At 52.8% G+C, this 14,200-nt stretch overlaps 1 protein-coding gene across 2 annotated transcripts in view; it reads right to left on the bottom strand.

Moving 5' to 3' along the window:
- Positions 1-1,372: 1,372 nt before the first annotated feature.
- Positions 1,373-14,200, bottom strand: part of LMTK2 (lemur tyrosine kinase 2) — an 81,951-nt gene continuing 69,123 nt past the window's right edge. For both annotated transcript variants that reach the window (XM_040455867.1, XM_040455868.1), the window contains exons 11-14: positions 10,372-13,354; positions 6,718-6,856; positions 6,220-6,462; positions 1,373-5,217 (exon numbers count right to left, since the gene is read on the bottom strand). In XM_040455867.1, coding sequence (XP_040311801.1) covers positions 5,189-5,217; positions 6,220-6,462; positions 6,718-6,856; positions 10,372-13,354 — 3,394 coding nt within the window. In that variant the 3' untranslated portion in view covers positions 1,373-5,188. The remainder of the gene's footprint in view (positions 5,218-6,219; positions 6,463-6,717; positions 6,857-10,371; positions 13,355-14,200) is intronic.

The raw sequence follows: 14,200 nt of genomic DNA, 5'->3' as shown, positions 1-14,200 counted from the left end.
GGCCGCGGCCGCATGTAAATGAGCCCGCGGGGCGGGGCCGGGGCGGGGCCGGGGCCGGGGCGCGCGGGTCTCTGCCGGCGGCAGGGGGCGTCGGCGCACCTGCGGGCTGGGGGGCGGGGGGGGGGGGGGGGACGGGGGCCGGACACCGCCCCCACTCCCCCCGCCGCTGCAGCCTCCCGTCAGCAGCTGGGAGCCCGGGCCCAGAGCCCATTCGGCGGAGGGGGAGACTGAGGCCTCTGCGAGCACGCCGGCGCTGAGGGGAATTTTCGGGACGGCGCCTGGCCGCCGCACCTGGCCTTGGGGCGAAGGCTCAGAACAGAAGCCAAAGCCAGAAGAACTGGCAGAAAAGCCGTTATGCAACAATACTGATTTCTCAGACAGGTAGTGGCCGGTGTTTCAGCGGCCCCTGCAGCACCCGGGGGCTTCGTGAGCTCCCCCAGGGGCTTCGTGAGCTCCCCCACCACTCCGCAGGGCTCAGGCCCGCACGGCGCAGGTTCCGGGGCCGGGGGGGTGGGGGGGGGGGGCGGAGCCCTGCCCCGCGGAGGACCTGTTCCGGCCCCACAGCTGCTTGCAGGTCACGGGGAAATACCCTGGTTGGTCGGTCATCGGTTTTACGAGGTCTCCAGGGGGCGAGAGGTGGTCAGCTTGGGCTTAAACCCGGCTTCCACCCACCTGCTCTACTAAAACGCCTGCCTGCCTGCCTCAGTTTCCTCCCCTTTTACAGAAGCACTAAAAGGTGTTAAAATCAGCCTCTGGCTTCAGGGGTTCTTCTGGGCTGATGAGGCGCACCTGGAGTGCAGGGAGACGGCGTCTGGGCCTGGGTTCCGACCCCTTGTGACCAGCAGGTTCGGGGGTTAGGGGTCGGTGGGCGCCCATCTCGCACCTGTCGGAGGTGCCCAGAGGGATGCTCGTAGGTCTCCATCTACTCCCTGGGGGTCTCAAGGGAGTTGGTGTGACTGGGGTTGGGGCCAGGCCTGCTTGGTAGGAGGCTGTCCCTCGGCTCTGGGCAGCTGGCGAGGGGGGCGGAGCGAGGACGGGGTGATGGAGGAGGCCGAGGTCCACCACGGGACATAGAAAGGCTGGCGTTGAACTGATTAGCCTCTTGACTTTTACAGCTCATTAAAAGGCTTCTGAAATTCATCAAGAAGGACAAAGGCTTGGAATTACAGATACACCTTGAGGCAGCACAGTCACTGCATCAAAGTTGTTTTCCAGTGAGCACACGAATCTTCATGTTCTCACGCAAAAGGGCACACTATCTCTAGAGACCGGGGCACTGTGTGTCCCAGGGCCTGCGGCAGGGCGGGCGGTGCCTGGTCACACACCCTGGGCCTTGCAGAGCGGATAAAAACACGAAACAAACGCAGCAACAGAGTTTATAAATATATAACTATATTTATTTTGAATATTAAATAGTTTTTAAATTACAAGCAATTTATTGAATCACACTATGCATCAATATACAGTAAAAATCTTACAATTTAAAAATGTACACAATTTAAACTTAAAGTTCATTAGCGGTTATATTGCCGTGAACCTCTTACAACTGTGTTAAAGCCCGACAGGGAAGCCACGTGGGTGGACTGCCCCAAGGGGGTCCTCATCTGCGGCCGGAATTCAACAGTGGATACACACACCGGCCCCTCAGGAAGGTCTGCGTGCGCCTGCGTGAGCCTGAGCAACTCCATGTTTTCAAGCCGTTCCGGTAACAGGTTGTTGGTAATTCAATACTGTCCACACGTTTCAGAACTTAGGTACTGGAGAGAAGTTTCTTTGTTGACAGCCAACACTTGAGCCAACCCCGTTACTATTAGGAATGTTGTGCAGGAGACTGAAATGTGAAGTAACTGCGTTGCCCAATCTTATTTTAAGGCTCCTTCTCATAAGGCTACTATTCTGAAGCCCCCGTCACTGGAGCCCAACATTCGGAGCCCGACACTTGGGTTCACTCCCGGAGTTTTCAGATGATGGAGGGCTGGGTAGGGCAAAGCCGGGGGCTGCCTTCCTCGGGCCTCGGGCCCTCTGGACGGACATGCAGTTAAGTCACTAGCCCTCCAAGTACCCTACAGAAAAACTAATACAAGGGAGAGGTTCTGAAAGGTGTTTTTACGGCAGCAAGACATACAAAGACTTTTCTAAGATAAAACCCATTTCTATAGAAACAATCACCTGTACATTTAAAAATAGAACGGATGCTGTTTTCAATTCAGCTTCGTGGAGCTCCTTCACGGTGAAGAGAAATGGCTTCTTACCCACACACACAGTCCAAGTTCCAGAAGGATTTGGGGAGCGCTTTTTTTTTTTTACATTTCTTTTTGTGGCTTATGATGGGATCATTGGATTAACACAAATGAACATTTAGCTAGGAAGGAAATGAAGGTGAGATTCTTTTTATTCTGGGATTTGAAAAATGTAAACTCCACCAGAGTAACACTAACCAAAACCTGATAGACTCCAAAAGAGGCCAGGAAATGCCATTGTGGACCAGGCATTATAAACCTCAAACATATTATCTAGAGGATTCCACTGATTTATTTCATTGCATAACTTCTCAGGACCAGTTTGGTCTGAAAACCCACTACTGGTAACCAACAGAGTTAAAAACACAAAAAAACAAAAACAGAAACAAAAACGGGAATTGAACAACAAAGCACATGCTGATGCTTCAAAGATGGGCTGAAATTTTTAATCTACATCATTAGTTTCCTGTGTATTGCTTGAGATTTCAAAAGAACATGTTAACTCACATGTGTATTATAAATATAAAATCTTCCCCGCCATGCACCAACCACCACAGTAAGATTTACTACTCAGACCCACCCCCCCAACTCAGTGTATAAAATGCTTTCTTTTGGCAATTAATCATGACAGCAATATAGACCTAAATTAAATTAAAACGGGAATTAGGTTGTTAAAATCTCCTTAATCATAGTGAAAAAGATACAGCCCCCAAATATCTATAAATTTATCCCGGGCTGATTGTATAAGAAGACTATATATTCTATGGATCTGCTTGATTTCGGTCATTAAATCTGAACTCCTTAGAGTTTGAAAAAACTTGTATAATCATCACCTCTCATTTCTCTCTCCACAAAGACTGGTAGTTAGATGTAAAAACTCAGGAATCTCAGGAAGTCTCCATAGCAAGAAATTCAGAGTTATGACAATTTGGCAAAATCACCTTCTAATGCCCTGTGATGGTTTCCCGTCTGCGTATCACAGGCCCAGCTCTCCTGGCCGCACTCCCTGCTCACACCGCCCGGAGGGTAAAGGGGGCTCTCTCTCCATTCTGAGTTCTTGCTCGGGAAAGTTATTGCTAGGTATGCAAAGTTAGTGGAGTGAGCCAGAATTGATAATCAAGGTCATAATTTACTTTGTAAACTCCCGCCAGTACCCACAACTGCATCTCACGCCGGGACCAGAGCTGCTGGGGCTTCTGTCACACAGCCCAGTGGACCTGTGTCACGCTGGAGTCAGGCAAGCGAATCAGCACCGGAAAACATTCGGGGTGACGGGCCAGCGTGTGGGGACCACAGCCCCGAAGTCAGACCCCCAATACACACGGTTTCGTGGCGAGCACGCCAAGCCTCCCTCAGCACGTGGCCCTCTAGCCCCTGGAAACTTCCTGGTGTCAAAGCGGGACTCACGGACCGCAGAGTGAGGCCAGCTTTTTATCCCGAACACCCGATTCCTGCCAACGCTGGGGGGCTGTGCTGGATACACTCGGTCCCTTCCCAGGCGAGGGCGAGAACGAGGTGCTTAACGTGGAAGGGAAGGGTCAGTGCAGAGGAGTCCCAGGGCCACGCCTGGGTGTGATGGCCATCCGGGGCCGCCCAGGGTCCCAACCGGGAGGACGGGCTGGCTGCGCGGGCTCCGCCACTGTCCCTCGTCCCTCCTCCCGGCTGCAGGATGTAGCGTTACCTCCTTGGTGACAGAGACCGGCCGAGCCTGGCCCTAAGCGGGGTGGTTCTTGAGGGGAAACCCAACTCTATGGGTTACTTCGAAGCTCACCACCTGACGTGTACAAATGCAATGAACTCAAACTGTCCTCGGCAACGAGAGCCCTGCAGGGACAGCTCTTGCTCAGAGCTCTGGACCGTCTACGAGGACACGGAAGCCACGGCAGCAGCCCGCGGTTCCACACAATAAGGAGAAGAACCGGCTTTGAGAAGAGGCGCAGGGGCCACAGCAGAGCGCACACGGGGGGCGGGCACTCGGCTCCCCAGGGAGGGGGGCAGGAGACCCAGCCCTTAACCCGCAGCTGAGCCCTGGGGTGAACCGCCTGTCGAGTGTTACCGAAAGGGTTTACAAAACTGGGGAGCCAGGGGTGGTGGGCGGTGGGAGAACCACGAGGAGGGCTGCAAACCCCTCACCTCCTCAGGGAAGCCTCACTTGCTACAAGGAACCTGCGTTATAGAAAGAGACAAACGTGTGTTTCATTCGGTCAACAAAACAAAGCAGTCTTTTTGGACTCATCAAAAATATTTCCTATAAGAACAAAAAAACACTAACATTCGGAATCATTTATCATTTACAAAAAAGTACCATATGTACAATTCCAACAATTCTAGACAGCAGAACACTCAAAATATTTAAGCTTTACAAGTACCATGCAGAGCAAACAAACTATAAAACAAAGAAAAAAATCAAACTAGTGGATAGCACCAGCTTGACCTGCCTTATTTTCCTTGAATAATTTAAGATTCTGTACAATATCAGGTACTCTTAGAACATTTATCCACAGTGCAATTACAGAAAGCAGTTAGTGATTTCTTTAAAAATAATAAATATGGCTCACTGGTGCCCGTTCCCATCGTGCTCCTCCGGGCCCCCGTGCACAGAAGGGGTGTGCAGGTGTGGACATGGAGAACACCCACCGCCCCCCCCCCTCCCGCCGGGAAACCGGAAACAGCCCAGAACCTACAGTTCCCACACACCGGACCAGGGTCGGTGCTCCCCAAGGATGACCGGGGCGCGAGCGCTTCTGGTGGGTGAGAGCGGCCGCAGGGCCCACCCCCCCCGGCCAGGCTTCCCGCCGTGGGCACGGGGCCAGCGCGGCTCCCTCTGGGCCTCCCCAGTCTCTCTCCTGGCTGGACGCCGTTGAGGGGAGGTCACTGCTGGGCTGCGGCGCAGGAATGCTGCCCGGCGGGGGGAGCAGCCTGGGACCCGAGAGCACCTCGGGATCCACCTAATCCTTTTCTCCATCTTCGCTGCTTCCTGTTTAGGAGAGAACGAGCAAAGGTGGGTTTATGCCGTGATCGTCCTGGATGCAAACAGTCCGGACGGCATCTGACCTGTCCTACAGAAACAGGAACTGAAGCCGGGAGCGCGGCCACCCACCACCTGTCCAGCCGCGTGTTTTCTTCCTGTGACAGCGGCACCTGCCAGACCCTCGCACACTCTCGCACACACACCTGCTCCGCTCACACGCAGCTCGGTGTCAACGCTCAGGGTGGGAGAAAATCGCTCTGATCTCTGACAGATCGCTAGGGAATGGGCGTGATCTAACTGGCACAATTAAACAGAGCCCAAACACGAACACAAGCTCTTCACGGTTCGTGGCTGTTATCCGAACTTCGAACTTCAAATCGAAAAAAATGCACCTGTTGACATTCATCTCCCAATCTAGTTATGGGGAAAAAAGGATCCGTATGTCCAGATAACACCACTGCAAATGGGCCCTGCCCATGACCTCCCACCCAGGCCCCTGCTATCGCACAAGACCGAGGCTTAATGGTAAAGTCAATACTCCCGGGGGAGAACCAGAGCACATCTGGGCTCAATCCCAAAATCCTGGGCCAAGTGTTCTGAACAGAGTAAGCTTTCTGAAGAATGGCTTCCCTCTGGGGAAGGAGGCGGGAAGGCGGGGTTGTGGCCAAAAGGGGAAAAGAGAAGAAAAGAAGGTGGCAGACACCCTGGGCAAGTTTGGGGACCTGCAGCCAGGCCGTCACCCTGGGCCACCCGGCCCAACCGGGGCAGCGAGGGGACACCTCCAGTGGCACTCAGCTTGTGGAGTGACAGAGGCCTGCGGGTGGGGGCTGTGGCCCCGAGAGCGCGCTCTAGAACTGTGAGAGCTTTCGGGGGGTTTTTTTTTTTTTTTTTTAATCTACTCTGCAAACACCAGGAAAGCCCCAAATCAGCAAGCATTCAAGTCCCGTGGGGAAGGTCTCGAGGGCCGACGCCCGCCCAGCCCTGCTGGACACACAGCCCTCCTCTCACCTCCTTGCTCCATGTCCGAGTCAGTAAGGTGAGTGAGAGAAAAGCTGGCGATGTTGGCAGGCGAGATGGAGAACCGGGAATATGGCGGCGTGTGAGGCCAGCTCTGCTCTGCGCTCCGGGGCGGCGGAGGCGGCGAGAAGTACTTGGACGTCTGAAGGGAAGGCTTGGAACTGAGAAGGTTACTTGTTGTCTTCGCCATAAAAGGGTCCGGGGAGAAGTCATCATCCCATTCAAAGCCTCCGCCTAAAAGGGAAAAAAATACACCCCAGTTTTCCTTCTCTGATTCTGTTAGAAAGAGCAGAGGGCCGAGGGCAGCCACACAAGTGTGCCTGTAGACCAAGCAACACCGACTCGGCCCGACAGGGGGCAGAGCTGCTCCCCGGGGTCCTGACAATGTCCTTTACAGCAGTACGTGACGTCACCCTCCACAAAAGCCTCCCTCACTCACAGCCCACTACCTTTTAGTTTCTTTTTAAACCCACGAACGAAGGGAAATACCTTCTTCATCGGTCGAGCTTTCGGAATTTATGCACCTGCTCAGGTAGGGAGAACCCGAAGGCGGTGCTGGGCCGCGGCCGCTCAACTCGGGGTCGTGGGCATCTCCTCCGCAGTGCCCCAGCTCTTTGGTCGGGGTCTCCTGAAAGCCAAAGAGAAATTCCCGTCAGCAGAGGCCGGCTCGCGGGAGCCTCACCGATCGGCCGCGAAACGCTCCTCCTCAAACAGGGTGGGCTCGGGCCCGGGGAAGGTGCGTCGGAACACAGCCCCGGTTCACCCACCGAAGCAGCTCCGGGACCCGGGCGGCAAGCGTGAAGCGGCTGCCGGAGGCCTCCGGAAAGCAAGCAGTGGCAGGCAGGCCGGGGAAGAACTCTTCAACGGCGCGTACCGGAGCGGACACAGAGAGCTCCAGAAGCCCCTTGGTTCTGGTTCTGAAGCAGGAGGGAGGTCTTCTGACGCTGGGCAGGGGGCTTCCAGATGGCCGCCCTCCATCTCTTGCTCCCCAGCCCCAAGCAATCCTGGGGTGGCAGGCACCTAGAATTCTGAGGGGGAGTGACTCACTCTCCCCCTGGGGGAGCTGGGATCCTGAGACAGAAGCCCTACTGCTCGTCTTCCCCTCTGTCCACACGGCCGCATCCAGTGTGCAGTGTCATGCACTAACGAAAGCCCCAGATGTTCAGCTGCAGCAACCGAAAAGTGGGGTTCAAGACATCGGAAAGTACCAGGGACACCATGGACAGGGAGGAGCTCAGAAAAGCAACCCTATCAAGTCTGTGAGAACCTGCCTTACCTCCGAGCCGCGTGTGGTAGACCTGAATGTCAACAGCACCGAAGCTTTGAGAACTGAACCGCAGGCCAGACCACTGGCCAAGACCCACCCTGGCCAGTGGGGGGAATGTGCACAGGACAGGTTTGAACAGTATAGCAAAAGCTTTAAACGGGGACCCCCGGCCCACAGAAGGGTGGCTGGAACTTGAGACCTGAACCCCAGTGGGTCAATGCCTTCTAGGACAAAAATATCAGCATTCTCCTTAGAATCTTAAACAAGGACAGAATCATAAACACACTAAAGAATCAGTCAAAAAATCACTCTGCATACAAAGAATCAGGAAAACCTCAGTTCATGGCTGCCAATGCCATGATGACACAGATGCTGGGATTACCTTAAAGACTATTGTGAAAATGTTCCTACGAGCAAGAGCAAACGTTCTTGAAATGAATGCCAACCCAGAATAGTCCTGGCAAAAGAACAGATGATAAAAATAATAACAAAGTGCAAATTTCAAAACAGAAAAATACAGTAGCTAGAACTTAAAAAAATCTACTGGATGGACTCAGTAACAAGATGACAAAGAATGACTGAATTTGAAGGAGATCAACAGAAATGATTCAGTCTGAACAATGATGAAAACAGACACGGGAGAAAAAGCCAACGGGCCACAGACACACAAAAGTCTGATCCCGGAGCACCAGAGGAGGGGACCCGGAGTGCGGCGAAAGAAAGCATTTGGGGACATAATGGCTGAAAACTTCTTGAATTTGGTGAAAGACATAAAACGACAGATTCAAGATGCTCAGCAAATTTGAAACGGGGTAAATGCAAAGAAATCCACACTCACGATCAAACTGCTAAGAGGAAAAGTAAACTTTGCAAAGAAAAAAGTCCTGACAGCAAACAGACATAATAATACTGAGACAAGAGAGCTGTCAACTCTGAAGTGCGGATTCAGAGAAAATATCTTTAAGGAGTGAGGGAAACTAAGGTAATTTGTTGTCAGTAGATTTGATTAAAAAAAAAAAAAAAAAAAAGCCAAACTTCTTCAAACAGAAGGGAAATGATACCAGAAGGATCCTGGAACATCAAAAATGAAAAGAGAGGAACAGTAGAGCCCGCATGGATAAACAGAACCCAATTTGTCACCTCCTGAGTTGTTTGTTTTTTTTTTTAATTTTTTTTACATTTATTTATTTTTGAGACAGAGAGAGACAGAGCATGAACAGGGGAGGGGCAGAGAGAGAGAGGGAGACACAGAATCCGAAGCAGGCTGCAGGGTCTGAGCTGTCAGCACAGAGCCCGACACGGGGCTCGAACTCACGGACCGTGAGATCATGACCTGAGCCGAAGTCGGACGCTTAACCGACCGAGCCACCCAGGCGCCCCTCCTGAGTTTCTTAAAACGTGTTTGATTGCTGGAAACACTGATCACGCAGAGCACCGTCTGACGGGGCTTTCAGAGTAAGCGCGTGGAATAATATACCAGACAGCAGTAGTAAGTTTTCTGCTTTCCACTGGAAACGGTACAGTACTGATTCTAAGTAGATCGTGACAAGTATGTATATTTTAATCCCCCAAACCATGACAAAACCTAAGATACGTAGTAAAAAAAAAAAAAATGCAATGATAAATTAAAAGGTAATATTAAAAAAGGCCTAAATTACCACAAAGATGGGAAGAACGACCAAGTAAAAACAAACAGAAACAAAGAAAATGGTATGCCAAAATCCAAACAAGACTAATTCTATTAAATGTAAGTGGCCTAAAACCATCAATTAGAAGACAGGATTTTTCAGAAGAGATTTAAAAACTGATTTGCTACTCACAAGAAACTAAAGTCAAACATAATGATACACGTAGACTGAAAGGAGAAGGTTGAAGAAAGAGATCTCATGCAAATGCCGATCAAAAGAAAGCTGGAGCGGTTACATGAATTATCAGACAAGGGAATAAAAAAGGACATTCTGTCACGGTAAAAGGTCATGTCAACAACAAGATCTAATGGTCTTAAACGTGCATGCGGCTAACAACAGAGCCGCAAAACAGAGGAAGCACAGACTAACAAACCGAGAGAGACAAATCCAGAATTGCAGTCGGAGACTTCAACACCTCTCTCTCTTCTATCCGGCCACGGACGGAACTACCAGCACGCAGAAAAATCAGTACCTCAGCACCAGTGCAGAAGAACTGAACACCGCCCACCATCCAGATCCAACGGACATTCAGGCACGTTCTTTCAAGTACACGTGGAACGTTCACCAAGACAGACCGTAGCCCGGCTCCGAAACAAACCTTTTTAAGTTTAAAGGAACTGAAACCATATCAGACACGCTCTCTGACCATAACAGAATCAGACTAGAAATCAGTGACAGATACAAGAAAACCTTCCACCCTCCATTTTAAAAGCGGCTGAAGTCTGAGCTCGTGGAGCAGGGCCCAGCAGGCACGGGAGGCCTGGAGGGCCACGGATTCTGCCGCTGCCGCTCCCTGGTCCCGATCCACAGGGACCGCCGGTGGCCGGCAACTCCGGGGCTACCTGGGAGCCACAGACTGTTCCGGCTTGCACCTGCGTGCTGACCACCACTGCCAACTGCTGGGTTACGGAAATGCGGTGTGTAAAGCGCAGCCAACTTCAGCAGGCCTCTGCCGGCAGACCCAGAAAGGGCATCCGGGTCTCCTTCCCTTAACTCGACAGGACTTCCCTGTCCCACCTACACCTCTGCGTATTCTTGGGAACCGTAACCAACCCCCAATTCCCATCTTTGGGGAATCCTAACACACTCTGCGGCCTCAAAGCGGCCATCGGGAAAACAAAGCGCACCCGATTTCCTAACACGTTCTGGAATTCCCCGAGACGACAACGTGTGGAGGTTAACAGATACCTGGTCAAACAGATAGACTGTGACATCATCAAAAAACGTCACCGCCTTCTTTTCTTTCTTCCAGTCGTCCGGCAGCTGGTCGATGGCGACAGAGGCCGCAGGTTTCAACAGGCTGCGCAGATGCCTCCCGTCCTCGTTGCTGAGGACCACAGGCACCGGGTGCTCGGTCTCGTCCTCCGACTCGGAGCTCAGGCTGTGCAGGTGAAACGCCCGCAGGTCTTCGTCCGAGTCGTCGCTGTTTTCATCCTCCTCGTCGGCATCCATGCCGTCCTCGGAGAGGTCCAACATGCCCGACACTCCAAGTTTCCCCAGGTACTTCCCTTCGACGTCCGGCTCCTTCAGCTTGGGGCCCTCGGAGTGGCCGCACGACGACTTCTCCGCCGTCACGTCCGCCGCGCTGCTGGGGCGCAGGGTGGAACTCGCAAAGGCAAGGAGCTCGTTGGTGTTGGTTCCGGTGGAAGCGAGCGTGCAGGCGCGCTCCTCTGGTGCCTCGAAGTCATCGCTGCTGCTCAGCTCGGAGTTCCCCAAACTCAAGGGACTGCCGGCCTCGTCTTCGGGAGGCGGCGTCTGTTTGGAAACGTCAGGTGGTGCCGGTTCCGAAGTGTCTCTGGACGCCGGGTGACCGGAACTGTGCGAAGCGGGGAGACAGCTTTGGTCTGGCTGGCCGTGGCTGGTTTCCAGGCAACTGTCCTTGGCGCCAGGACTCTGCTCCGGCACGACCGGCTCAGGCAGCGGCTGGTCCGTTACCACCACCGAGGCCGAGGCCGAGGGTCCCGGGACGCCCTCGGACTTCTTGTCAGGCTCAGAGTCATTATCTGAGAAGTAGGCGGAGTCTCGGTACGAGCTCTGAGAGCCAGGCGTGAAAGTCTGCGAGGCCACTTCCGTACCCCTGTGGCCGTCGGCTGCGTCTGAGATGACGATGACCGGGTTGGGGGGCAGGGTGCCACGGCTGCCATCGCCCGCCGTGGCCGCCTCCGCGGCCGAGGCGCCGTCGGGGGCAGGGTGCAGGGTCCATTCAGGGGACTCCAGGTTCTCCGTCTCGTAGCCACTGTCTGCAGGCTTATCGGGGGGCACGAGTTTCTGAGGAGTGTGAGAGCCTAAGGATCCCAATAAAACGTCACGGACATCCACCGAATCCAGAGAGTCCGGGGTCTCCACGGACTGTTCCGAAGTCGGAATGGGTGTTGACAAGCTGTCTTCTAGGAGGCTGTCTTGACTGGTCGAGTCTGAGGACAGGGCGGACACCAGGCCCCCCTCCTTGGCAGCCGCTTTACAATGCAGCTCACTCAGAGCGTCCGCACCTTCCGAGCTTTTCTCCAGCGCACGGTCAGCGTGTCGGTCTTCTGAGAGCGGCTGATTTGGGAAGTTCTGTCTCAATTCTGGAACACTGCTTCCTATACTCACCTCATTGGCAAAAATGTCATCAGTAAGAACCGGGTCACTTTTGGTCAGTGTCAAGGCCTCTTCGCTTTGGCGGGTCAGGTCCCGGGACCGGTCACCAACACCGTGTGCTCTGGCAGCCGCTGCGGGAGTTTCTACCGTGATGGTCACAGGGTCCGGATTCGTTTCTTGGCAGAGACCGTCTTCGTGGCTACGGACATCCGAGCATGTGGGTTCTCCCTGCTTCGGGGACGTATCTGGAAGTAAGCGGGGAGATGTTCCTTCTGTCTCCAGCGAGGTAGGAGGTACCCGCGCTTCTGGGGAAGACTGTAACGAGGTGTTCAAAGTGCTGTCCTTGAACACGACACCTGCATCCTGACCCTTGGCGCTGAGGCTTTCCTGCAGCAAAGGAAAGCCTGGTTTGTTCTCGGCAAACTTCACTTCAGTACCTAAAGAGTTCCTATGTGGAGTTTCTAATATCGTTTCGGTGAAGCCAGCGCTTTTAAGTTCTGTTTCAAGATCATTTAGATGTTCTTTGTCAGACAGTGAGTCTTTTAGTAGGTTTTTCTCTTGAAGAAACAAAAAGTTTGCTGACAGCTCTTGAACGTTCAGTGGATCAAAATTATCTCGGTGCATGAGGGTTTCTGATAAGCAAAGAGGCTCGCCGTCAAAAAGCTTACGGGGCTTATCTTTCTCAGAGTGGCACGTTACAACGGACTCTCTGGAGTCGTCCGGACTTGAACCGAAAGCGGTCGGCTTCAAGTCGGTTTGAACTCCATTTAGTTCCATCAAGTCAAATATCTTTTGGTGACTGGGCAGATCCTCTGATTTGTCAAGATCACTAAATATACTGTTGAAAGGGCTTTCAGGGCCCCTGGGGACCTGCACGTCCTCGGGTACGCTGGAATCTTTGGGGTCTGCACCGCTTTGGAAGAAATCCTCATCTGTACTGGACTCCTCTAATTCAAGGTTCCGGAGTGTCAGGAGTTGGGGCGCCTCCTCGTGTATCCTTTCCGGGTTATCCATTTCAGTTGTGAGCAGTGCGGGTGGGTAATCAAGCTCCAAGTTGCTGCCGCCTTTTTCTTCCAACTGGATGTAATAGTCGCTTCCAACAGAAAGGTTGTGGGCATCAAACACAGGGACCACTCCGGGGGCCCCACGGGGCACATCCTGGCCACTGTCATCTTGTTTCCCCGGCCCGGGGTCTGAAAGTGAACTCTCAAAAACTTCAACTGGAAAGAAGATGCTCGTGTAGGACAAGGCTTCGTCCGGGGGGCCCCGACCGCGCTCGTCAAAGTGGTCGTGCTTGGCTGCCTCCCAGACATACTCAAAGCTCAGGCCCTGGCTGGTCTCGGTCACGGTGAGGACTTCCTCCACCTCACGACCCAGCCGGTCCCTGGCGAAGTGGTCGAGGATTGGGAATGCCGCATTACTTGAGGTGTCTCTGCTGTTTGTATTCGGTTTAAGGGCATTCCACTGCTGCTCAAAGTCGACTTCTGAGTCCCTTTGGCTTTGCATCCGCAGGTAGGTGAGCAACCTGTGCACGTCCTCAGCCGCTGGTCTCTTGTCCGGGGACAGCCAGCAGAACTGCAAAACTTCATACCTGGGCAACGATTCAGAGGTGATTAATGGAATGATGGTAAAACTGCTTTAAATTAAAACAAGAAAGGACTTCACGAGGACTCCCAAGCCAACTCGCACCTCAAAAGTTTCTATGCTATAATCACTGTCAGCCACATGAAGGATCTCGGTTCACGGTGAAACACATTGTGGCACAAGAGGAAATGAAGAAACATAAGCGTTGGGCCTACTAATTTTGTGTGTTCCCGGGACACGTCCCAGTATCAGTGTTTGTCATTTTCCTTCTGGTGTCTACCCAGTGACTTATCCCCTGAATTTAGAAACAGTTTTAACATGATCTCCTCTTTAAAAAATCGCCACAGGTGGTCTACGTAGTAAAGAATGCACTTGTCTTACGTTGTTTAGGTTGACTCGTTTTATTCTGTAAGAATTCTCAGAGACAAATGCGGTAGTGACTAATCTCTAACTCCTCCCCCCACTGAAAAGTAACACTACAATCTTACGTAGCACATGGTCTCCTTAGATCATAAAAGGGGCTGAAAGCGGAGGGAAACAGTAGAAAATGAAGTCCAAAGAAGAGAGCAAGGGGGAGCTGGGTCTTCGAAGGGTTGGCTGAATAGAGCCAACCTCCCACGACATAGCCACGAACAAAAGGGAAGACAAAGGCAACTTCAAAGTGTTAACTGTAGGCAGTATGTGTCAAGTTATTCCAGGGGAGACAGTTCAGAGCGGTGTGGGAGCTGAGCACTGCCTCAGGGCATGGGGTTGCCTCGCTTCACGGGCAGTGCCTACTGGGCAGGCAGTGGTGTAGACAGAGGCTTAGAAAGAGGTGAACGTGATCCTGAATGGAAACGGAGTAAGAACTGGT

Source organism: Herpailurus yagouaroundi, unplaced genomic scaffold (assembly GCF_014898765.1).
Source record: "Herpailurus yagouaroundi ecotype Mexico unplaced genomic scaffold, PumYag 216, whole genome shotgun sequence".
Classification (NCBI taxonomy): Eukaryota; Metazoa; Chordata; class Mammalia; order Carnivora; family Felidae; genus Herpailurus; species Herpailurus yagouaroundi.
The sequence above is the reverse complement of the archived record's forward strand: the minus strand, read 5'-3'. Positions and strand labels throughout refer to the sequence as shown.